The following is a 26,631-nucleotide window of genomic DNA, read 5'->3' as shown; positions in this document are numbered from 1 at the left end:
TTAATGGTGTCCTCCTTAGACAGTCCTTTGTCGAATAAATGTAGTCTGCTGTCTACACAGAGATGTATCAACAGAGTCATACGTGTGATGATAATTGTCATGTTCCCTATTTGTTATATCATTTGCATATTTTCAATAGGGAGGAATGGAATCATAATTGTACCTTCTCAAGATCCCCTCTGCGTGATACAAATACATTAGAATATACACACAGAAACAGGCCATTTGGCTCAACTGGTTTATGCCGGCATGTGATTGAGTCTGAGCCGAGCTCCTGTGGGTCAGTCTGATGCACTTCAGGTTACATTCAGGTGCTTCTGTTTGCAAATCAAATTTATTGATATTAGGAACTCCTGGTGTGAATCACTGCACATCGCTGGGTTTTAAATGGCATTGAGATTGAGAACATAAACTGAGAACAATACTTTTGGATGCAGTGAGACAGTAGAACAAAAGGACAACAGGTTTCAGAGTTGCAAAGGGCAATTTTAGGAAAGACGCCAGGAAGTATTTCTTTAACCAGTGGGTAATTAATGACTATAACAGGTTACCAGAATCCTGACCTTAATTGTTTTTTTAATTGAAAACCAGCTTGATGTTGTAATGGGAGGACAGGAGAGTGGGTGTGCTGGATGGATGAGATAAAATAGGCGGAACAGCCTTATTCATCTGAACCTCTCTTGTGATTTAAGGTTTTGATATTCAAGCATTCAAGTTTTAATGTGCAGTGATTCATAACAGGAGTTCCTAACATCGACAAGTTTGATTCACAAAGAGAGACACCTTAATGTAACCTGAAGTATGTCACACTGACCTGGAGAAACTCTGCTACAACTCAATCTATTTCCAACCACTGGAGTCCAGATTGACTCCGGTTACCAGCAAAAGTCATTATTTCCAACTCCTCTCACAAATCATTGGATATTAAAGCCCATTGTCTATTCTCTTGGCTAAATTTTAGTGCTGGAAAATTTAGGTCTTCTGTTTATAGCATCAGTAAAATTTAATACCTCATGAAAAATTGTACTTCCAGCAGTAAGGCTATATTAGTGCGTTTCGTGCCATACCACATTTCCAATGTAGATTTAACACAGCAGTGAATACTAACAGTTCCTGTACTAAAATTTACAATGCAGCCAATGAATTTAAGGAGTCCTGTAGCTCAGTGGTTAGAGCACTCGCCTTGCAAGCGAGATACCTGGGTTCAATTCCAGCCAGGGCGAAACCTTGGGCAAGTTTCCTTACTCCACGTCTAATAATAATCCCTCCAAAACAAAACAATAATAAAAAATGGTCATTTTCAATCCGTGACTGTTTGTGGGACACTGCTGTGCGCAATTGGCTGCCAGGTTTCGCCCACAAATATACGGTCAATTCACTTTACAGTCTATTCTGTGCAGCGCTTTGAGATGTCGCGAAGACGTGAAAAGCACTATATCAAATGCAAAGATTATTATTATTATTAAGCATTGTTCAGCAATGTTGTGCCTTTACTTCTTCAATCCTATTTGAAATCTTGTCTATCCCTGTAACATGGCTGTCCAGTCGAGTGGCCATTGGCCACACGTGGCCTTTTTGCTTTTCAGATCGTGGCCACTTCCACATTGATGAATCAACTTGTGTTTCACAAAAGAAACAGAATATAGTCCACAAAATCACTTGCTTCATGTGATCCGCCATGTATGTTTTCTGTACATGTTAATAGTATAGCTTTATTGTCAAATATCGTGATTATTGTCACATCAGCAGCATGCACTCGACTTGGTCCATGCTTGTTCCTAGTTGCCTGGATGCACCTGTGAGACATATGGTTTCTTTCCTTCATGTCTTGGCCGTCAGTCACTTACTGCTGCTAATTTGCAGTGCTTAAAGAGCATACCTCAGATTCCCTCTGAGATGTCACCTTTCAAAACTGAAAGCTCTAGTTTGTTCACTCATAGCGCATAACTCATTCCTCCAACACTCCTGTTCCTCTGGGCTGATTGGTTCTGTAATTTCTTTTAGCTCACTTGCTAAGACCCCAATAAAATGATAAGATAAAGCATTGCAGAAATAAAACTACTCAAATATTAGAAACGCTTCATTGTGTAAGATTAACCCTAATCTGCTACAATAAATAAAGCAAACAATTTAAAATGAAACATTTAAAGTCTTTAACTGTGCTTGCCCTCTTATTAATTATACAATATTTTCTTACTCCCTATTCATTCAAAAATGGGAACCTTTCTGTTGAAAACCTTTTTTCGGTGAAAACTGGCTTTACGTGTCACTTTTACCAAGCATTTGATGCAATAAAATCGATCTCTGACATGGAGTTTGCATCTAAGTGTTAGGTCATACAAAAAACTTTATATTGGCAGAAAATCTGACATTACGCGGTAAATTCAGCCTTGGAATGCCAATTGTTCATATTACTGAATAAAGCTGATCTTGATGTTTGCATAACCATATTACTGTAATATTGGTGTTGCTGTTAGTATCACGGTATTTAAGCTAAAACAAATAAGACCAGTTGGCACACAAAGACAGTGATTTTCCTGGAACTGTCAGCAGTCTAAAAGTTAAAACCCTTATGTCATCAGTCCTATAAGTCAAGCTCAACCACATTTTATTAGCACCAAGAGTCTTGGGTTAATATATTTAACGTCAGCATCTTTAATATGTGACAACTTTGCAATATAAAATAAGTTTAAACTGAACTGGCTGGATTTAGGACCTCAATTCTATCTGGCCTAGTTGCCTACATAAAAAACACTCAATGTACTTCAAAGTAACTCTTTTTGTTAAGAACTTCGAGACATTTTGATGTGGTAAGCTGTTACGTTAAATGCAAGAATTATTTATTATTTATTCCAGATCATCATCTCTTTTTGAATGAGTCATTAAACCAAGGTTCACTCTAGCTCGTGTTTCATGCTCGATGATCATGGTCAATGGTAAAAGATCCCATGTCATATTTCAGGAGTGTCTTAAATACTTCTGTTTGTTCTGACCAATGTCCAACTTCACCCCCTATATTCACTTTAACTGGTTACTCATTGTTTTTTGTGCAATGGCACATTGCTAGCACACATTAGATATCAAGTTTGCCTGCCATAACACTATTCACTTAATTCCAAATTATTCTCATTTCGCAAAGACTTTCTGATGTCATTTTAGATGAAAGGCACTGTGTAAATGTAAGTTGTTATGTATTAAAATGCATTACGAAGTAATGCTCATGGTTGTTTTCAACATCCCTGCTCAGTTCAACACATTTATTGTGCCTTCATGCCTTCATCACCTCCAGGCTCGACTATGCACACGCCCTGCTTGTCGGCCTTCCCAACTCCTCCCTCCACAGGCTGCAGATAATCCAGACCTCTGCAGCCCGTGTCCTCTCCCGCACCAAACTCCGTGACCCCATCTTCCCCACTCTCGCCCGACTCCATTGGCTCCCTATCCTTCAGAGGATCCAGTTAAGATCCTGGTCCTCACATACAAAGCCCTCCATGGCCTCGCCCCACCCTACCTCTGCGACCTCCTAACCCCCTACCAACCCGCCCGTTCCCTCCGCTCAGCCGGCTCTGGCCTGCTCCACGTCCCCCGACCCACCCACCCCACCATTGGCAAGAGAGCCTTCAGCCACTCTGCCCCCAACCTCTGGAATTCCATTCCCCAGTCACTCCGCCTCACCCCCTCCTTAGCCTCCTTCAAGTCCCGCCTTAAGAACCTCCTCTTCAACCATGCCATCGGCCACCCCCTTCCCCTCCCCTCCCTTCTCCCCCTCCGACCCCAGCTTGGGTCTGAAATGCTGTACTCTGTCCAGCGCCTTGGGACGTCCTCCCGACATGAAAGGCGCTATACAAATGTAATCTTGTTGTCGTTGTTATTGAACTTGTGAGATTCACGTCAGAAGGACAGTGCCTTGGGATGTCCTCCCAATGTGAAAGGCACTTTAAAATGTATATTTTGTTGTTGTTGTTCAGTGGTTAGAGCTCTCGGCTCGCAAGCGAGAGACCTGGGTTCGATTCACAGCAGACGAAACCTTGGGCAAGTTTCCTTACTCTACACGCCTGATAATAATCCCTCAAGAAAAAAAATCAATAATAAATTGGTCACTTCAATCCACGATTGTTTGTGGGACACTGCTGTGCACAATTAGCTGCCGCGTTTCACCCATAAATATATAGTCAATTCGTTTTATAATATATTCGATGAAGCACTTTGAAAAGTGCTATATCAAATGCAAGGATTATTATTATAATATTACATTCTGTTTTTGCAGTGTTCTGAAGGTAAGACTTGCATTTTCAATCATTTTTGTTGGGAAAATAACTTCCATTGTTATCAGCCAGATCACTGTCAATGTAATGTATTACTGAGTGCAGGTGGGGGAGAATAAAAGAACATCACACGTGACAGATATTCCAGAAATTGTAAGAAGAGTGGTCACATCCTGCAAATTTCTTTCTACAGTATGAAATCGTGAAGGACTACTGCTGTGGTAGATCCAAAGAGTTACAGGACAAAAAGTGTTAAAGCAAATAATCAAGTAAGTAAACAACAATAACAAAATTACATTTGTATGGCGCCTTTCACGTCTGGATGAGGTCCCAGTCAATGTTTCGGACCACAGGATAAACAACTTCACAGGATAATGTTTTAAAATAAGTATATATCAACAATAATTCTCAGGGGTTTTTTCTTAGCTCAACTGGTTATGGGACTTTGAACTTGCATGGTCTAGGCTGACACTGCGTTTGCAGTGGTGGGGATGCACTGCATTGTTGGAGATGCTGCCCTTTGGATGAGAACTTAAACCAAGGCCATATTTCCTGTTCAGGTGGATGTTAAAGTTAAAGATCACATGGCAGAATTCGAAGAGAAAGGAGTTTCTTCTGGTGTCCTGAAAAACAATACCCCAGATAAAATTAGTCGTTCACTTCATGACTGTTTATAGAAATTGCTGTGCGAAAATTGTCTTCTGTGTTTGTCTACAAAATATACAGTCACTACACATTTCAGTGAATCTTGTGAATTCTCCTGTTGTGAAAGGCACTATAGCAAATGAAAGGATCGTGAATAGCATCATTTTTAAGGTGTTTGACTTCCTTCTATTGGTGCATGGTTCAATGATCACTCAGCGTCCTCTAATATCTTGCACGATTGACCATTATTCATGCATTGTCTTGACAACAAGAGTTCTTGGTAGGTTATTCAATTGGGGAGGGTTGGAACATCACAGCTGAAACCAATGCTGTCCACACATGTTCCATCTTCCAAAAAGAATCTATGTTAATGATCAGGCAAGAACACCTGACTTATTTTCCTCTCTTTTATCCTGGCCAATTACAGCTCTGCTGGGTCAGCAGATTGATTTGAACCTACGATGCTCTTGACTGTATGGCCCAGTGATGCATTTTCTGTAATAAATGCATTTTTGTGTGGATATTTACATTTTTAATTGAGTAATAACAATAGTGCTTGTACATGAAATAGCCATTTTCACATTGGGAGGATATCTCAATGCTTTTCTCAGGATTCACTGGTAAAATGCAGTGATTATTGCAGCCAATTTGCTAACAGAATGTCTCACTAACAGCCATTAAATGAATGACCAATTTTGTCTGAGGATGTTCTTGGCCCAATAGCAAAAGAAATTCATTTTAACGAGTGGCTACTAAGTGGATCATTTGGCACTTTCTTCCAATGCCATGATCCCATGCTATGATACCTTTCTCCCTGGCTTTAACAACAACTTAAAATCATCCCTTCATCATCATGACAGTAGGTAACATACAGGCATTTTTCCCACTCTACTTCTGTTAACCCTGCAAGCCAAAGCCCTAATTGGTAACATGATCCTAGCTGGACAAGCAGTGGGAAGCTTTCTGTCAGTGTTTGAAATGGACAGTTTTAGCTGCTTGGACTCCAGTAGTACCCCCAATGTACACAATTGAGTCCCCAAACTTTGGCTCTTGCCAACCTATGCCTATTACTTTCCAGGATAAGGTGAGCAGGATGCATCACTGTGGTGAGAGAGTACACATTCCATTCCAGACAAACAGAAATTTCCATGTTTATGTGGAGGTCTTAGTAGTTTGGATACTCTTAAACATGGTGATGATGATAATAATAATAATCCTTACATGTGATGTAGCACTTTATCGAGTCTTTGAGATGTCTCAAAGCACTTCACAGATTATACTGTAAAGTGAATTGACCATATATTTGTGGGCGAAACGTAACAGCCAATTGTGCAAAGCAGTCGTGGATTGAAATGACCAATTTTTTTTAAGGAATTATTTCCACCAGAAAAGCGATCTGCTAGGTAAACAGAGGCATGTGGAATACGGAAACTTGCCTAACATTTCACCCTGCTGGGAATCGAACCCAGGTCTCTCACTTGCAAGGCGAGTGTTCTAACCTCTAAGCTACAGGACTCCACCGTGGGTTTCTGCATGTGTCAGACACCTGGCTGACCAAAAAAAATTGACATCTGCAAATCTTTTATTTCTGTTTAGTATCCGCTGTTGTAATTGCCAAGCACCTTGAGACATTCCTTGACGTGAAAGTCACTGCAAAAACTCACGTTATTGTTCTTTTCTCTTGGTGTGAGTTTTTGAAGGCCATAATCTGTGCCTATGATGATGTGTTCCTGTGGCAGTTTTTTTAGACTCTCTGATGTGAGTTACTGTTCAAATTACCTTGGCAGCAATAAATCTGAATATAGGCCTTTTTTGAATTTTATTCTCCTTTTGCGACAGCATTGTTCCAGCATCAAACATCAGGAGAATTGGGCGGCCTTTAGTCACGTTGCCAGGTAAATAAAAATGGTCTCTCACCTGTTTAATACATCCCTCTCAGAAGAAAATATTGAATATTGAAGTGGAGATTGTATGACTTTGAATTCACTGAGGTCTGGAGGGAGTCTGTCGTAACTCATTCAGTATGTGGTGCTTTAATGAATAATTGTCAGCTGCGTTTTATCCTTGGGGTGGGTGGTTTCAGACTGGGTTTCCACTAGTTGTTGGCTGATCTGTCAAGAAGCTCAAGAAAGATGTATAATTAAGTAAACCTCCAGCTGTTAGTTGGCATGTACATATAAAATCACTTTTTTTCTTTGGATGCGTAATATTCACCATGGGACTAACACTATAGACGTCAGGAGGACGTCTCAAAGCGTTGGACATTGCTGACTGGACATCCGAGCTGGGGGTGAAATAACGTTATACCTGTGCTATATGTTAGAACCATCCAGAACTCAGAACTTGTCCTTTCCACATCAGGTTCTGTGAACCTATCATCCTCATCCTCACCCAACTCTACTGCTTCCCCACGTGCAGCAGATCAAATTCAAGATCATCTTCACGTTCCAATCTCTTGACTGTCTCCTATCCAGCCTCTGTGAACTACTTAGTGACCTGGCTGCTCCCTTTGCTCAGCTAACAGAGATCTGCTTCATGTCTCCCCCAACTCCGATCTATCATTTTCAGTCATTCTGTCTCCTCTCTGGAACTCCAGCTGGGAGCCCTTCCAACGTGTCCGCTTTCCACTTTTAAAGCCGGCCTTAACACCTAGCACCTTGACATTGGGTTTTGGACATCTTTCACCCCTTTCACACTCCTTCTCCCCCCGTAGCCTTTTATTGTCAGCCCGGTGCCTAAGATATGCAGAAACATATCAATTTTCTTATGAGTATCCAAACTAAGCTGAGTTCTATGTATGTATATCGCCTACACATGGAAATTTTCCTGTGTCTCTAATGGAATGCAAACTCTCTCCCTGGAGGAACACATCCTGCTTACCTAATTCTGAGATTGTGTTAGGTGCAGAGTGGCAAAACCCAAGGCTTGGGGACCCCAGAGCATGCACGCTTAAGATTCAGCATCTAAAACCATACAGCTTGCCATTGAAAGCTCTAACTGAGAGGCTGCCACTGCTTGTCCAGCTAGGACCACCCTACCCACTAGGGCTTTAACTTGCAGGGTTAATGGGAGTGGAGAGGGAAGAATCCTTGCCCCCAGTCTGCCCCTACATGTCCTACCAATGAGCCAAACTAGTTGGTCTGCAATCAGCAGGGCCACCCCAGTCCGGTTGCTGAGCTGTGGAGCTCTATGGGCTCATCTGGCTCAGTAACAGGATCAAGACCAACACTGAGGACTGACTCGATTGATTTACTGTTCTCAGCATTTCTTAAGGGGAAATAAACCTGTTTGTGCTTCATGGCATGTTACAAGGTTATACCATATACTTATACACTGTCAGTGACTAAGATTGATTCAAAAGGTCAACCAAGACAGATTCAAGTGCTTTTTGACTACTAACAGTTTCCTTAGGAGCATTCATTCACATCTTTTTTTCTAAAGTGTTTCCCATTGAGTAACACTTAGCACAAAAGGACAAGGACATGTGTTTGGATGACCCAGGCTATTGTCTACGTCACTAAAGTAAAGTTCAAGTTGTAATCTTAACTGACCTTTGTGCTTTGGTTTGCAGGAGGTAATTTTCCCAGTCTTACACACGTTGTCAGGGAAAGAAGAAAAGCAGCAAAGGATAGGATCTCTCCTCACAAAAGTCGAGTGTTGGGCTATTAATATTTTTCATAGAATTGCACTGAGCACATCTATTAAGATCTCAGTAACCTCAATGGTTTTAACAATGCATATTTTATAAGGAAACAAATTATAAATCATAATCTTACAAAAAGTATATTGTTTCACAGTTGAGTTTCAGACAATGTTATTTTTTATATTCATGCCTTCAAAACCCTCCACAGCCTTGATCCCTACCTCTGTGACCTGCTAACAATATACCGAGCTGCCCGCTGCCTCCGCTTTCCTGTTTCACATCCGCCACCCAATCTGGCCCACCATCGGCGGTCAGCCTTCAGCTTTCTGTCACACCCTTTGGAATTCCATCCCACATTCTCCTTGCTTTGTACCTTCCCTTGCCTCCTTCAAGGCCCATCTCAAGACCCCACCCTTCTGTCACCCTCCCACCCTTACCCTCCCTGCCCTTCACCGCACCTGATCCCAATCCCCTGCTTGGTGCAAATCAACATCATCTAAACTGAAGGTAATCCACTATCAATGTCAATTGCAGGACAGGACAGAAAAAGGCAAATTCATTCAACTTGGTTTTATTTTGACCTTTTTGGGAGGTGTCTGACATGTCTGGAAACCCATCACTGTGCTTCAGAGCATGCATACCAAACTGAGAGTTTCATACATCTGATTTATACATGGATGAAGGAATGGAATGCATACTCTCCCTGGAGGGATGCATCCTGCTCACCTAATCCCGGAGAGTATTAGGCGCAAGCTGACAAGAGCCATGGCTTGGGGACAGAGCATGTGTTGGGGGTACTGTTGAAGTTTAACCAGCTAAAATCACATAGCTTGCCATTGAGAGCATTATCTGGCAAGCTTCCCTTTGTTTATCCAACAAGGACCACCCTACGCATTAGAGCTTTGATTTGCAGGATAAAACATGACAAAATGGAAATCACACTTTCACTCCTTTTGGAAATATTGCAAATTAAACCCTCTGTCTCCTCTTGACATTGAATAAGATTGAGAACTTTCCGGGCATGATCCTCCACTTGGAAACATTTCAATCCTTGGTGTAAGGAAACATCTAATATTCTCCTGGTTAACAATCAGAGGGGAATCATTCCATTGTATTGATAATAGTGCATTGTTGGAGGTGTTGTCCTTTGGATTACATTAAACATGCATTCATTACATCTAGGCTCCACTAACTAACTCCCTGCTTGTTGGCCTCCCAATTCTTCCCTCCACAAACTGCAGATTATCCAGACCTCTGCAGCTCGTATCCTCTCCCACACCAGGCTCTGTGACTCCATCTCCCCCATCCTTGCCCGGCTCCATTGGATCCCCATCCCTCAGAGGATAGAGTTCAAAATCCTTGTCTTCTCCTTCTAAACCCTCCACGGCCTTGCTCCACCCTACCTCTGGAACCTGCTAACCCCATATCAACCTGTCCACTCCCTCCACTCAGTGGGCTCCGGTTTCCTCCGTGATCCCTGCTCCACCATCAGCGGTCGGGACTTCAGCTTCTCTGCCCCCATCCTTTGGAACTCCATCCCACATTCCCTTTGCTTTGCTCCCTCCCTTGCCTCTATCAAGGCCCATATTAAGACCCTCCTCTTCGACCACGCCTTCAGTCACCCTTCTCCCTTCTACTCCCATCCTCCATCCTAATCAAATCTCTGACTGTCCAGCACTTTGGGACACCCTCCCAACCTGAAAGGCGACATACAAATGTAACTTGTTGTTGTAAACTGAAGTAGGTTCTGCTTGTTCAGGAGGACACTAAAGATTCCATTGCACTGTTTGAAAAGTGAAGAGAGTTTCTGGTGTCCTGGTGTCCTGCTTTGTGGCAATGAAAACAAAATGAAGCGCTTTGAGACGTCTCGACGACATGATAAGGTGCTCTATCAAGTGCAAGGATTATATATTTATAAACACTGAATTTACCGTTGAATGGGAATGGGTGAAACGATGCTCAAAATAAAATTAGCCATTTATTTCATGGCTAATTGTGGAATATTGCTGTGCGCAAATTGGCTTGTTCACCTACAAAATGTGCAGTCACCCTCCTACTCCCACCCTCCACCCAGTATATCAGGTGAAGCTCATTGAGATGGCCTCCTGAAGTGATAGGCGCTACAGCAAATACTTGTACAAGGATTATTATTATTACAACGTTCTTCCAAAGTGGAGGACAGACATTGCCTTTTTAAATGAAACAGCCAGTGGGGACGCCTTTCCTGCCTCCCTTGGCTGTCAATCAGCTGCTTATCACCATGGTGATGCTATAGCAGGGCAGGCTGCACCAGAGAGCAGGCAGCAGGGAGAGAGAGAGAGAGAAGCCAGTAGGGATAGAGAGCAGGCAATAGAGAAAGAGCAGGGACAGCAGGCAGTAGGGGGAGAGCAGAGACACCAGGCAGTAGAGGGAGAGCAGGCAGTAGGGGGAGAGCAGGGACAGCAGGCAGTAGAGGGAGAGCAGGCAGTAGGGGGAGAGCAGGCAGTAGGGGGAGAGCAGAGACACCAGGCAGTAGAGGGAGAGTAGGCAGTAGGGGGAGAGCAGGGACAGCAGGCAGTAGGGGGAGAGCAGGCAGTAGGGGGAGAGCAGAGACACCAGGCAGTAGGGGGAGAGCAGAGAGGCAGCAGGCAGCCCTGTTTGGGGTTAGTGTTGGTATAAGGAGCTGCTTCCCTCCCGTTGCCGACAGGAGCAGAGCCCAGCCGGGCTGCCCTGCCCTGCCCTGCCCGCCCTGCCAGCCCTGCCCTGCCAGCCCTGACCATGATGACCCAGCCCCGGAGCGGTTTGCTGTCCCACATCCACACTCGCATCTGCACCGACAACTTCAACAACTACTACACGCTCCTGGGCAGAGAACTGGGCAGGTAAAGGCTGTCAGACTGGGACCAGCCCCACTTACACTGACTGACTGACCAGGACACACACACACACACACACACACATACACACACACAGGTACACACACACACACAGGTACACACACACACACACAGGTACACACACACACAGGTACACACACACACAGATACACACAGATACACACACACAGAGGTACACACAGACACACACCCACAGACAGGTACACACACACACAGATACACACACACAGGTACACACACAGATACACACACACAGATACACACACAGGTACACACACACACAGGTACACACACACACACACAGAGATACACACACACACACAGGTACGTACACACACACACAGGTACACGCACACACACAGATACACACACACAGAGGTACACACAGACACACACCCACAGACAGGTACACACACACTAGATACACAGATAGACAGATACACACAGACAGGTAGATACAGACACAGACACAGATACAGACACAGATACAGACACACAGACAGATTCACACACAGAGACACAGACCCAGACACACAGATCCATACACCGTCTGAGTGAAAGAAGTAACCGACTGACTGACTGACTGACTGACAGATTCTCAGGGGTGTCCTGTCAATGAGGCACAGACAGTCATAGAATTAAAGGGAGAGAGAAAGACGCCGAGTGTTTGGTGGCCGCAGAGATGAGGGCACTGACGGACATTCTGAGACTGTTGCATTGACTGCATTGAATGATCCATTGCAAGTTGGACTGGAGCACTGTTTTGCATCCCTTCCAGGAATCATCTACTGTCTGTGCTTTTGATTGTAATGCTTGTGCTTTTATTTTATTTTTAACAACGTTATTTTGCCGTTTTGCATATCCTGTAAATGAATTCCTTGGCTCCTCACAACAACACTTCATTTTGTTTTGCAAATAAAGACTGGTGAGCTTACTCTGAAGCTTTAAGAAGAATATTCCGCCTTCCTCGTGGTGATGGGATTGTTTTATGTCAACATCTTGCAAAACTTTGGCTGGTGGAAACCAGAAGGGATTCCTCATGTTAGACATGTTGCTCTAATTCAGCCCTATCTAAGTCCTGATGCAATACCAACACAGTGGTTCCTCTGCACAGTTAGCTTCTAAGAAACGATTTGGGCTGCCTCAGCCTATTGCATGGAAAAGGACTCCATTGCACTTTTGTAGGTTACGTAACCATGAGATGGGATTAGTTACAGTGACTGCATTTAAATGCATTTCAAATGAATGGAAAAGTAAATCCTATAAATTGTCTTGACGTTGACGGATTATTACTGTAGTAGGTAAAAAGTGTGTGGGGTGGGGGGGGTTGTACCATGACACTTTTTTTTAAAAGTGCTGTAACTGTCCTGCCTGCCTTGCTTATTCCTGTTGTGAGATAACAGGTGGCACATAAAGTATTGGCGTGAAAACTGAGCTTTCAGGAATGGATTTTTTTTCTGGTGAACTCATTAATATGCTGTGTTCACATACAGCGGTTAGTAAATCTGAATACTGTACATCCAAACATGTTAAAATTGGTGATGTGAGTTGGGAAGTTCAGCTGAATGATGATCGATTCCATCAAAAGATTATTAGTTATAACTGATAAAGTTCATTTTCTATATGACAACAATGTGTATATATAGTGCTTGTCAAGTCAGGGAGATGTCTCAAAGCACTTGAGGTGGCTGACTGGTCACCTAAGCTGGGGGAGAAAGATGACTAAAGACACAGTCAAAAAGATAGATATATAAAATGATCTCGGTTCATTCAAAACATTTTTTTATTAAACCAACAGTTGTTAAACTAAAGGCCAACAACTCACCTTCATGTATTTTTAGTGGTGCGCTTTCATCAAAGCAAGGTTTGAAGAATAGCATCTGATGTGTTGGTCAGTACCGTGCTTGTACTGCTGTTACTCTCCATATATTTTTGACCCTCTTATTCTCCTTGTTGAATCCCATGAAACCATATTACAAATACGTCTCTTTGGAAGAAAAGAAATACTTTATCTGTCATTCAGTATGGTCATGATTACCGTACTTAACCTTGAAACTGTTGTGACCATTTGAATATGGCATGTGTATGACGTATTAACACATTAAAATGTGTTAGTGGTTTGTGGTAAACTGTTGCAAGGGTCTTCACAATTTTGGTCAAATACTTATAATGCAGATATATTCTGCTATTTTTACTCTTTTTCTGAGGTTTGAATCGCAGGACTCAACAAATATTGTAAAATTAACACCTTTTCTCACTTCATGTTTTAAACCTCTTTGTACCCATCAATTGATCTCTAACCCATTATGACTAGAGGGATCTTTTGAGTAACTCTTTTGACAATTTATTGTGAATACTTTATTCTGAGAATCTTAACTTGGCTCAGTCTTATGTAAATGACCAGTTGACCAGAGTCTAGTGAAAAGTTGTGGTTAAATAACTAGACTTTCACTGATACAGTACTAATCGATTTGTGAGTAGCACTTCTGCTAAATATACTTTATCTATTAAGTTGATTTGATTGATTATTTCTGTTGTCTTCTGGTTTTAATTAGTTCATTCAGAGAGGATTCTCACTAGGAAATTATTCAAGACAGGATATATGCATGAAGGGGAACTGGACGCAGTATCTGGGTCCTACCAGTAACTGGAATGGATTTTACTCAATAGTTTACCATCAAATATTGAGATTTTATCAGAGTCATGACGTGTATTAGAGAAATGTACTTGGTCCTTGCTTCTTTATCTTCCATTAGGTTAGGGTAGATCCATATTCAAATATTCAAGATGTCCACTTGGCTTAGTTGGTAGCACTCTTGTCTCCAGTTCAGAAGGTTGTGAGAATTTTGAGCCCATTTTCTGGTTGATAAAGTACAGTGGTGAAGGAGCATTGCATTGCTGAAGGTGCTGGTCTTTGGATGAGACATTCAACCAATGTCCTGGTTGCCTGTTCAGATGACCTCACAGCTTTTTGTGGTATATTGCTATATGCAATTTGGCACCGATAAACAGTCAACAACAACAAGATTACATTTGTATAGCACCTTTCATGTCGGGAGGATGCCCCAAGATGCTGGACAGTGTACAGCATTTTAGACCCGAGCTGGGGTCAGGGAGGGAGAAGGGAGGGGAAGGGGGGTGGCCGATGGCATGGTCGGAGAGGAGGGTTTTGAGGCGGGACTTGAAGGAGGCTAAAGAGGGGGCGAAGCGGAGTGACTGGGGATGGAATTCCAGAGGTTGGGAGCAGAGTGGCTGAAGGCTCTCCCGCCAACGGTGGGGCGGGTGGGGCGGGGGATGTGGAGCAGGCCAGAGCCGGCTGAACAGAGGAAGCGAGCAGGTTGGTAGAGGGTTAAGAGATCACAGAGTTAGGGTGGGGGAGGCCAGGAGGGCTTTGTAGGTGAGGACCAGGATCTTGAACTGGATCCTCTGAAGGATAAGGATCCAGTCAATATGTTTGACAGCAATCAACCTTTTAATAAGGGGCACCTAAAACTGAACACAATACTCTAACTGCAGCTTAACTAATGATTTGTGCAGTTTATTATTATCTCTACTTTTGTATTGAATGTCTTATTTATAAAACCTAGTATCCTATTAGCTATTCTTTACAGGTTGCTCAACTTGCCCTTTCACTTTAAAGATTTTTTCCATTTCTTGTTCTTCCTCCCCAAATGTATATATTCACAATATTCTGCATTAAACTTCATCTGCCATCCATCTGCCCAACCCACTACCCTGTCTTGTGTACTCTTGAGGTTCCTTTTACAGTCTTCTTCATATTTAGTCACTTTCCCCTACTTTTGTGTGGTTTGTAAATGTATTATGCACCTATACCCATGTCCAGATCATTTATATATATATTTAGAGAGAGAGGAGCTAGTGGGTCTATCCATTGACTGCTGTTTAAGAAACCATGAGGACATCAGAAAGAGAATGTTGCTGAAATCCTTTTTTCTGGAGGGGAAGTGAGGCACTGATTGGGAGTATTTAGCAAAGTGTAGGGGGAATGAGGGCTCATTTTGCCACTTTAGTGGGCAAAGCATTTATGTCTCATTGAGTTATTAGTAACTAACCAAATCCTTATTCAGTTCTTGATACCGTAGTCACACAATTTTTAATTATACATCACTTAATTTTCCGCCTGCACATTTTACCCTGAGGTCAAGCCCAGTAAATTTAATAATGTATTAGACTCCTGGACTTGTTCCAACATTCACAGGGCTTTGGAATTGAGACGGGACCTTCACGTTTACGAATGAGGTAAATGTACCCTGGGTAGAGAGCAGTTGCACTGCTGTATCTGTCATTTCTAGGTAATGTGAAGCCCCTTGATTGTAATAGGGCTTTTTGCCAGGTTGGGCGGAGTGGGTTATTTTCAAGAATTTTCTGTCGTGCCAAAGATACTTTTGTGTGTTGTTTTAACACTTTGTTCTCACCCCTCCCTGGGTGGTGGAGGTGGGGAGGGGGAAGGTGGGGGGAGATTTATTTCAGTGTTCTGTTTCCTGCTCTGCCACCATCTCAGAGCTATACCAAAAGGTGGTGGAATGTAACTCGACCAGGACTAGTTTAATTTTTCCTTAGGTGTGAGAGTCAAGTCAAGGAATGAGAAGTTTAAAGCAGCTTCTAGGATTGCCTGGTAGATTTTTAAAAAAAGGTTTCCCTGTAGCTGAGTGGAGTTGAAATGTCTGTCACAGCTACCAATCACTTGAGATCAATGTTTGAGTGCAGCAAAGACAGTATACCAACTTTAACTTGATCAGGATCCTGATATGAATCCAGTATTCATGTTATTGATGAACAGTAGAGGGCTGACAGAATCTGTAAAGTGAGTGTTGGGTTTCTTTCTGGGTGATAGAAAGAGATTTGCCTTTTAGGTCCAATAGTCTCTAGACACTATTGTAATTACTGTCCACTGTCTACTGTAGTGACTGTTTTGCTTAAATGAGCACAGTACACTCATTTGCATACAGCAAGGCCCCACGTACAGCAGCCCGTGACCAATTAATCTGAAGGATTGTTGCTAAAGTCATAAGGATAAACTTCCTTGTCTTTGCAAAGTGGCACGGGATCTGTAGTGACCAGTTGAGGACAGACACTCAAGACCTTGGTTTAATGTCTCGGCTGAAGGATGGTACAGACGACAATGCAGTATTACCCGAGGGTGGCACAGTACTGTTAGTTTAGCATGTGAGTGAAATTCCAATGTTGGGCTTGAACCCATAATCTCTTGACACAGAATTGTCCCTCAAGAGAAGGTGGTGGAATTTTGAAATGGGGTTGGGGGGATGGTGCGGTGGGGGGGGGGAGTCTTTCAATTACACCAGAATTCATTGCATGAAGCAATCCATTTTTGGCAATCAATCTGAAACTTAAATTACTGCTTGTTTCAGGCTTCTCTCTTTCAGAAATCTCATATTTCCGACATTACAAATGTACAGGTAACGATACAAATTTACATTTATATAGTGCCTTTCACATCGAGTGGACTTCCCAAGACACTTAACAATACTGGCTTGGCACCAGAGCTGTTGATGGGAGCCAAGGTGGTGGGGGCGGGGAGCTGACCAAAAGTATAGTCAAAGAGGTAGGTCTTGAGATTGACCTTGAACAAGGTGAGGGAGGTAGGCAGTAAGAAGAACTCTGGCATGGTAGCAAAGGTACAAATTGTGTTCAGCCTTCAGAGAATCAATATCATGTTTACATTAATATTGCCACATCAATAATTAAACATATAAATGTTTAAATATCTAATTACAGATGTGGTTCTCAAAGATCAAAGCCCAATACCTGCCTGAGCGTGAACCCACAATCTGCTCTTGACTTACTGCCAAAAATGTTCTCTAACCGCCCGCATGCTGGGAAGTGCAGTAACTTGCCCTGGTAACTTGAGGCAACAACAACAAGATTATATTTGTATAGCGCCTTTCACGTCAGGAGGACGTCCCAAGGCTCTGGACAGATGCTTTGACTGTACAATATATAACCTTAACATATTTTGGAATATTATGTACTGGTCCGGGATTAGAGTTTTATGCAATTTATCTTGATCTCTGTATTAAATCGGTGGTTGATTTATCTCACAATAATACCTCCTCTATGATCAGATCATGAACATTCGAGGTGAAAGTCGCTACCCTAACTGCAATGATGATGGTGATGAAAATATTACTCACTGGTATTTTATTTCTTTGTGGTACGGCTTGGAATCCTCCTAGGAATTTACTATTGTTATGCATTTGCATTCCTGTGTGTTTTTTTGTGCGACAAGTATTCAGTTATGTTTGTTTTTGACAACATGCAGGAGTGGCAAGGGCTTGTGTTTGGTGTCTACATTGGGTTACCATAGCAAAATGGAGCTCCTCCCAGTATGTGGTCTGATAATAGAAGCATATTGTCAAGAGCTTTGAGCAAGTTGCTGTTTACCCCCTCAGGCAGGTATGGGGCTTTGATCTGGGGGAAAACACATCAGTATTTAGATATTAAAAACTTGGATGAAAACTTCAAAATATAGTCATCTACGTCACTATACTATAACAAATTCATGAGTTAAAAGTGGTATCAGTTAAAGGTTGTCTTCTAGGATGTGGGTAATCTATATAGTTCTACATTGGACAGTGAGTAGAGGCTAAGCAAAATACAAGTATTATTTGTCCATACCAAAAGGGACAAAAATTGCCTCGCTATGTGTTGAACATGTCTGCGTTTCTGTGAAGCAGCCTCACGTGCTGGCTCCACAATGAAACTGCTAAAGCGGCAGCTAAAACCTCCTGAAATTGAGCATGGGACCAATTCACTCTGCCGGGTCGAGGTTTGGAGAGGGGTGTAGGGTCAGTTCACAAATGCATGAGAAAAATATTAAGTGTCATAACGGTTTCAATGTGATTGCATTGATGTGAGAATCACTCGGTTAGATATTCAACTGAGAAAGATCAGAATCCATCTCTAGGAGGCTGTTGAGCATTGATTGGTATAATATTGTGGCTTGAATGCTGAAACAGGCTGTTGAACCACAACTGAAAAGCTGAGTACAGTCGAGGAATTAAACAGTGTTCCAGAATGTCAATGCTGCTTTACACAGCTGGACATCTGTCTATCAGCAGAGTTGATGATAGGTAGAGGTAAATCTCATTATGGCTGGTTCTTACAGACTAAGATACGAATATCCTATTGGCAAGAACATATTTATCATAACATTCCTCCTAAAGTATTTTCTTAAGGGAGGTGGGGCTGGGGAAAGAGGGGAAAATTATTTTGCCTGTGTATTGTTTAATTAATGAGTCACTTTGCACTGTGACATCGGGCTCCGGTCTGCTCCATGTCTCCTGCCCGACCCGCCCTGCCATCGGTGGCCGGGCTTTCAGCTTCTCTGCCTCCACACTACGGAACTCCATCCCACGGTCCCTTCGCCTCGCTTCCTCCCTTGCCTCCTTCAAGGCCGGTCTCAAGACCCTTCTCTTCGACCGTGCCTTTGGTCTCCCTCCCACCTCTCTGCCTTCCCTCACCCCTACACCACCCTCCCCCATGCTCGGGCCCCGACACCTGACTGTTCAGCGCTTTGTGACGTCCTCCTGATGTGAAAGGCGGTCTATAAATGTAATTTTGTTGTTGTTGTTGGGACAGGTAAAATGAGGAAGTGTTTTTTTTGCCTTTTGATTGCACTCTGGATTTCTGCATTCTGAATTATTAGCATTGGTGGTAAACTGCAATCTACAAACAACAAGTATTTTAGTGCTAGTAAGCTGCTAACATGCACACAACCTACTGTGTTCTATTTACTTTATGAAAGTTGTTCCAGCAATGGTAAGGTTTGACCAAATAACCTATTAAATACATCCATAGGACATCTGAATACAGTTTCCAGGATTTTATTGTAAAATGTAGTGACCATGTATTTTGTGGGTGAATGTGCCAAGTCTAGATCCATTTGTTATCCCTGAAATGGGTCTTTGAACTGGTAATGCTTTGCATAAATGCAGTAGTTTTGCCTATAAATATTAGTCAATGTATTTGCAGTGTATCCTGTGTATCCTATCCACATCGAGAGTACATGTCCTTGGGACATGTCCTCTCGATGTGAAAGGTGCAATATCATATGCATGGATTATTATTTGCTATGAAGCATTCTGATGTATCATCCAATACTTTAATAAATCCAGTCGGGATTCAGCCACCTCAGGCCTGATCGCTGAAAACAATTTAAATAAATGTTGCAAGCGAGATTCTGATTAGCTCATCTCTTTAAAACAATGTTATATAAAATTAGGCCCCTGGACTAAATCTATTGTGCTGCATCATTTAATCTGGCTCAGGGTGGATTGTTAAAATTATTCAGAAGAGCTTGCCCAGCCTTGCACACCTTTGTTCCCAGCAATTGTCTCATCAGAATTTCTGACGGGCCAGGCAGCAGGTAAATATCCAAACATATCTGTCCTTCAAGTGTGCTTCACCTGTAGATGATGGAAAAATAGGATTAAGGGTGCAGTGTTTACTATATTCACTGTAGCTGTCAATGAACACCTATGTTCAGCACCAGGATATTGAAAAAATATATTTCAGTCAAGAATAATCTTTCTAAAAAGAGTTTAAATCAAATTTTCTCATTTTAACCTTCTTCTGTTGCAAATGGAGTTAATGCTTTGAGGGTTAGCTACGAGAAATAGAATAGCATCTCTGCAGTCTTTGTTTCACACGGGTAACTGAAGAGACATCATAGGATTTTGCGTCATTTGTATTCAGAGAAACCACAGATGTTTTATTAAATATTTTTCAAATCTGAGACTGAAAGCTTCATTTAATCCACTTAGGTCACAGACTTGAAAATCCTTCAGCCTTAAAAAATGCCTCAATCTAGTTTCTTTTTTTTATTTAAAAAACATTGAGTTTACTTTATGCATCTTTAGATTAGAGTTGAATGCTTTAAATTTACTGGTCCAGTTCAGTGTTGTGTAGGAAAAATACTGGAGGAATGTTAATGTGATTATTTAGGTATAAGGTTTCTATTCCTGTGGATTGATTACCTTATAGAATCATGCATACATGGCAATGTTGTAACTTTAATGTAGCCTCCCCCACCCACCGATCCTCCAAAAACTCTCTCATTCCTGTAGGTATAAAACCTCATTCCTGTAGGGAACGACAATTAAAGTTATTCATAAAATGAAAAACCTGTGTTTCTTTCAGGGTTTATTATTTTCAAATATCGGGAGAATATATTCGGGTTTGTGGAAGGGTGTGTTGACACAAAAGAAAACGTGTTGAAAATTGGAGCTTATTTTGGAACTTTCCTCCATTTAGGTCTACACTTTACAGTATATATCCTGTGAAGCTCTTTGAGATGTCCTCCTGACGTGAAAGGCACTACACCAAATGCATAGATGATGATAGTAATAACAAGAATAATGCTCCCACAAGCCCACAACTGGCTTACCTGTGTGCTTGTACACATATTCCATTGTGTATACATTCCTAGAACACGAAGTGCAGAGAGGAGATTTTCATGATCTATGTACACTAGCAAAGATGCTGAAAAAAGGTATAATTCAGGTTTTTAAAAATAATATTCGGGTAGAAAGAAGCTTTTGATTTTCATCAAAAAATAGATGGGGCATTTATCGGTAAAAATTGATTTAAAAAAAAAAGGCTTTAATTGTTCTTAAATGAAGGTTTTCCAATGTCAGATCAGATGAATTTGTTATACTTTAATAGGGTTAATGTAGCAGGGCGAAATGTTGGGTAAGTTTCCTTACTCCACACGTTTCTGTTTACCTAGCAGTAAGTAGGAACCCGGCTGTTAGTCGATTGGCGGATTGCTTTTCCGGAGGTAATAATTCCTTCAAAATAAATAAAAATAGTTTGGTCACTCAATCCATGACTGTTTGTGGGACACTGCTGTGCCCAATTGGTTGCCGGGTTCCCCCCACAAAATATGCAGTCAATTTACTTTACAGTATACTCTGTGAAGCGCTTTGAGACTTTTCGAAGACGTAATAAGGCGCCATATCAAATAAGGATTAATATAAGGTAATATATTTTCTGGCTTTTTATGAAATTATGTTTACCATAGAAAACCTCTGCTTGATCCTCTGTACAACAACAACAAAATTACATTTGTATAGCGCCTTTCACATCCGGAGGACTGTAGCAATGAGATCACGAGCAAAGAAGCCTTGCTTATCTGTTTGGAGAATCTGTGCAGCCCAGAAAGAGTACTGATGGTGAATACAGCTGCACCACTATGCTTGGCTGCACTCACTCGTACTGTATTATCACGTCAATCTGTAAAATAGTACTGCAGGTTATTTTGTTAATTGTGAGTTACTGTAATAGATTTCCCCACTGCTTTAGAATGCCAGTTGTTACGGCAGTGCTTGAATAATGTGCTTTACTTCCCATCTGTTTGCTGATCTGTTCATAATCTTTTGTGCTACAGTACATTTGAAGATTAATTTCTATTTAATTAAAAATAGTAAGGCATGAGGGCTTCTCCAATAGGTGTATGAAATGCACGATCCAGCTCAAAACTGAACAGCTAGAAGGAGCGTGGTTGACTGATGAGTTAGTTGGTCTCAGGTGGGGTTCTACAATTTGGGTGGATGTCCCTGGGCCAAGAACCGGAAATATTGATCAGTATTTCCATTCCTGATAGTTATCCAATGATCCTGGTGTGTGTGTGTGTGCGCATGCGCATGCGCGCGCACGAGTGCATGCGTGTGTGTATGCATGTGTGTGTGTGAGAGGTGAAAATAGAATTATACTCTTGCCTAAAACTTGCAACTATGTAAACTGTTAAAGCTGTCTTAGTTCATCAATGAAGAATAGCTGGCTGGGCAATACTGTGGAATTGTATCTGGGTCAATACCTTCTGGAGAGAAAGGCGGTGGAATTTTGACACCAAAATGCTGACTGGGCCAAATGACTTCCCTACTAAACTGACTGTTGTCATGTGAGAAAATGTGTACAACAACAAATTGCATTTATATAGCGCCTTTCACGGGGGTGACCTATTATTCTACCCAAGTGTTCATTTATATAAAAAAATGAAATCCCAAACCTACTTTAAAAATCCCAATTTCATGAGATTAATCTGTAGTTTTTGCACAGGTGCCCAATGTTAGTGCGCAAATCTCAATTGGCAGTGTAACTCCTTTGTTGTAAGTGCAGGCAATATGCGATCCTAGTGGAGAGTTTAGAGAAAAGGGATCATTATTCACCACATGCTTCTTGGTGGAGTGATGCCATAGAACCATAAAAGTTTACGTCTCAGAAGGAGGCCATTCAGACCATCTTATCTGTGCCGGCTCCTTCAAGAGCACTCCTTTCAGTCCCATTTGAAGCGCTTTGGGACGTCCTCCCGACGTGAAAAGCGCTATATCAAATGCAAGGATTATTATTATTATTTATCTGCTCCCTTTCCCATACCCCTGTACCTGACTCTTTTTAAGGTATTTGTCTGGTTGCCTCTTAAAGGCCAATATGGATTCTGCCTCAGCTAATGCTCCAGGCAGGGCATTCCATTTCTTGAATAATATGCATGACAACAATTCTTATTCACTATCTTAAATTGATGTCCTCTAGTTACTGATTCACCAACCAGTAGAAATAATTTCTTGTTATTGAATTATCAAAATCCCTCAAGTTTGTATGCTGCTCTATCAGGTCACCCCTCGACCTTCATTGTTCCAGTGGAAAAAGTCCTTTTTTCAGGTGACTCCAGGTCACAAACCTCCTGTGATTGAGAAACCAGAGGATCAGCTTAATGAAAACACTCCTTGGGTCACTTGTTCTTGTACATCATCATGATCGTCACAAAAGCCAATAAAGTAGCTTGAGTAGGTCACTGATCCATTTATAGAGATTTAACATGACTGTGCCCTACATCCCAAGAAATTGGGCTCTTATTTCAGGTTCATTTTAGCTGGATTATTTTGGCTGTGCTGACTTAGATCAGACTATGGTTTCAACTCATTAAATCCACATTCCAATCCGTTGTGTCATTGCTGTAATAATAGAACGCCTTCACCAACCCTGCCATAGTACTGCTAAAGGTATTTAAGGCGTAACAAATGTGTGCCTAAAAATGTTAAAATACTTTCTTCTAAGGTCCTATCCTACACCTTGTCCTCTCTCTATCTAATAACGCCTTTCACATTGGGAGGACGTCCCAAATCGCTTCACGTGATATACCGCAACGTGGAGTGTTTGTGTATTGGTGGGTGAATGTGCCCAAATACCAATTTAAACCCAACCTCTTTGTCAGTGTGTATGGTCACTTTCTTTCCCCTACCCCCCCACTCTTCCTCCCTCCTTCTAGCTTGACATCCAACTCTGTCACTGCGATGCGCTGCAAAGCATTATCCTACATGAAGAGCACTATATAAATGCAAATTGTTGTATATTGTCCATTGGGTAAAGCCACCCTTCCCGTATCACTGAGCTATGCAGACCGAAAGCTGCAGGTTTGATTCCTGTTTGATCTCAGCTGGGACTCGAACCCCCAAGCAAGGGTAGGGAGAAATCTCAGCCAAGGTTTCCTCTTCTGATCGCTATTGGTGTGTGTCAGCCTGGTTCATTTGGTAGTGCTCTTGCCTCTGAGTCAGAGGTTGTGGGTTCAAATCAGGACTTAAAATCCATATTGTCTATATGGACACTTCAATACTTTGTTGGGGATGTACTACATTGTCGAAGGTGCCAAGGTCCTGCCTACTTGTTCAGCTGGATGTTAAAGATCACAAGGTATTATTCAAAAAGATTAGGGAGTTTCTCCTGGTGTTCTGACCAACATTCCCCAAATAAAATTTGGCATTAACTCCATGGTTGTTTGTGGAGTATTGCTGTGTGCAAATTTGCTGCTTCGTTCACCCTCAAACTACACAGTATCATCACTTTACAATATATTCTGTGAAGCACTTTGCGATACCTCAACGATTTGATAAGACACTATATCAAAATGCAAGGCACATTATATTATCCAGTGACCTTGGCTGGAAAGTGTATGGGTATATTATTTGTGTGAGGACGAACCGGTTTGTCTGTGTTGTTCACTAGACCTGTGCTATGCAGGTTCACATGTAAAGAATACCCACTTGCCTAGATGTCCATGACACTTTGTTAAAGACACCATGAGATCTGTTATCTCTGAGGACTCACCTATAACTGTTTGCTTAAGTCGAACAATTTTACAATAAGACAAAAGCTTTTATTGAAATATGATCCATGCAGAACTCCGGCGCTGGGAACACGTTTATAGATGTATATAATATATATGGGAACATTAAATATGGAAAATCCTATCATAAAGGGATGATTAACAACAGTGGCAGTATAGTGTACTCTTGTTCACCTCTTTAGATACATTCCTAAGGCCAATATTCTACATTCAGTAAGTTTGTTTAATTTTTTGTATATTTTATATATAATATGTCAAACAGCTATTAATGGAAAGCATCCCAACCTAACCTGACATATGACCTTGGTTTGAGAGAAAGACTTTGTAGCAATGGGTTATTGTGCTGCATCACAGCCACAGGGAGTTGTTGGAGTCAGCGTTTATCAGATCTGCCTTTCACTGCCCTAAAATCTCATATTTTGCTTTTAGCACTACACTGCTTCATTATAGAACAAACTGGTTTCCAGATCACTGCTCATTACTTACTGGAGGCTACCAATTAAAATGATCAACATGGAATGAATGGAGTTTCCAGATCACAGATCAGGCATTTATTTCCTCCTCTGTGACATGTGGTGAGGAATTTAACCGCAGTACATCATTAGTGTTTGCTTGAGATGATTTAAACATTTGTCATCCATTGCTTGAGTGAGGCCTGCACAAAACCATCAATGCTTCTTTTTGTGTGTTCCCATCATTCCAAGGATTATTTTGTCATTTCCAAGCCATTGTAATTTTAATAAATGTAAAATAACTGCTATCTTTCTGCAGAAGGAACCAGAATATCTAAAGCTGGAGCTTTTAAAGTTTTAAGATTATGAAGCAGTGGACACTTATTGCAGACAAATTATTCATAACAGCCTTTCAGGCAAATCTGTTGGCAAATAACTGATTTAGTGCTTTGGAAATGGTTGATGTTTCAATATTGGAATATGTTTTTGATAGCGACAGAATCCATTCAATTTGTAAATTGTCAGCGGATTATAGTGATTGGTGCCGTTTATATTCTACGAGATGTTCCATTTAGTGGGATTCAAAACTGGTTTACCAGGACAATTAATGCTCGTCTTTGTCTGCCTTCCATCAGCTTATCGGATGCACTATGTTTCCAGGTTTGTCCTCGTTTGTAATGATTGCCTTCAACCTCAGACATGTGGGAGTTTGTTGCCAGCAGGCTGGAACATTAATGTTTTTGCCTCGACTCACTGCGTCGCTTGTTCAAAATGGACTGCTGAGAACAGTAAGAGTGACTTCCATGATTTCAGTTCCGTAATTAGATTGTGGGGGTTTTGTATCTGAGTTTAGGTGAGATTCTCCTCTATGGGAAGACATGTGTTAATAGTTTATGGTCATATTGGACTTTGCCTGATCCCACCAATTGCTGATCTCCCAGAATAGTACATCTTACATTAAGACCCATCTGTCTCTCTTTAACCCATATGCTTGATAGGTCTCTCGGGTCTCTCTGAATGCTGTTTATCTAGCACAGACACAATGGGTTGAAAGGCCGCTTTTTGTGCCCTAAATTTTGTGCCGGTTCTAGTTCTCGTTTGGCAGCTAATTCAGTACCTTACAAGTATTAGTTTAAGAAAAGGAGGCTCCGTCCTTCAAACATTCAAGAAAACTACAATCTGCAGAGCACCTAACTGCCTGTCCTTCAGGTGGACTTTACAGTTCCCTCAGTGCTATTCAAAAACAAGTTTCTCCCAGTGAAGTGGCCAACAACCTCTTGATAAATTGCTCATTCTGTTTGTTGAGAGTTGTTGCTATGTACAAAATACAGTGGTTGTGTTTACCTAAAATTACTCCCTTCACTTGACAGTAATTACTGTTCAACATGAAAAGGTGTTATAAAAAGCAGGTTAGTTCTACACTAGAACATATCTCTTAGGATCTTAATTAGTCAGTGACTGGTAAATTTTTTGATCCCAGTTATTGCAGTCAGATTCCTATTGAGTTTTCCATCTAATAAGCTAATTTCCTCTAAATTACAAGTCTTACACTTGACCAGTACATCTGATACTCCAGAACAATGTT

The 26,631-nt window shown here is 41.6% G+C and overlaps 1 protein-coding gene across 1 annotated transcript in view; it reads left to right on the top strand.

Annotated features, from left to right (window-relative positions):
- Positions 1-11,288: 11,288 nt before the first annotated feature.
- The window catches only part of stk17a (serine/threonine kinase 17a), a 49,509-nt gene continuing 34,166 nt past the window's right edge, over positions 11,289-26,631 (top strand). Inside the window, exon 1 of the mRNA XM_007897619.2 lies at positions 11,289-11,414. Coding sequence (XP_007895810.1) covers positions 11,311-11,414 — 104 coding nt within the window. The 5' untranslated portion in view covers positions 11,289-11,310. The remainder of the gene's footprint in view (positions 11,415-26,631) is intronic.

Source organism: Callorhinchus milii, unplaced genomic scaffold, assembly GCF_018977255.1.
Source record: "Callorhinchus milii isolate IMCB2004 unplaced genomic scaffold, IMCB_Cmil_1.0 Scaffold2, whole genome shotgun sequence".
Classification (NCBI taxonomy): Eukaryota; Metazoa; Chordata; class Chondrichthyes; order Chimaeriformes; family Callorhinchidae; genus Callorhinchus; species Callorhinchus milii.
This window is presented reverse-complemented; position numbering and strand designations above follow the sequence as displayed.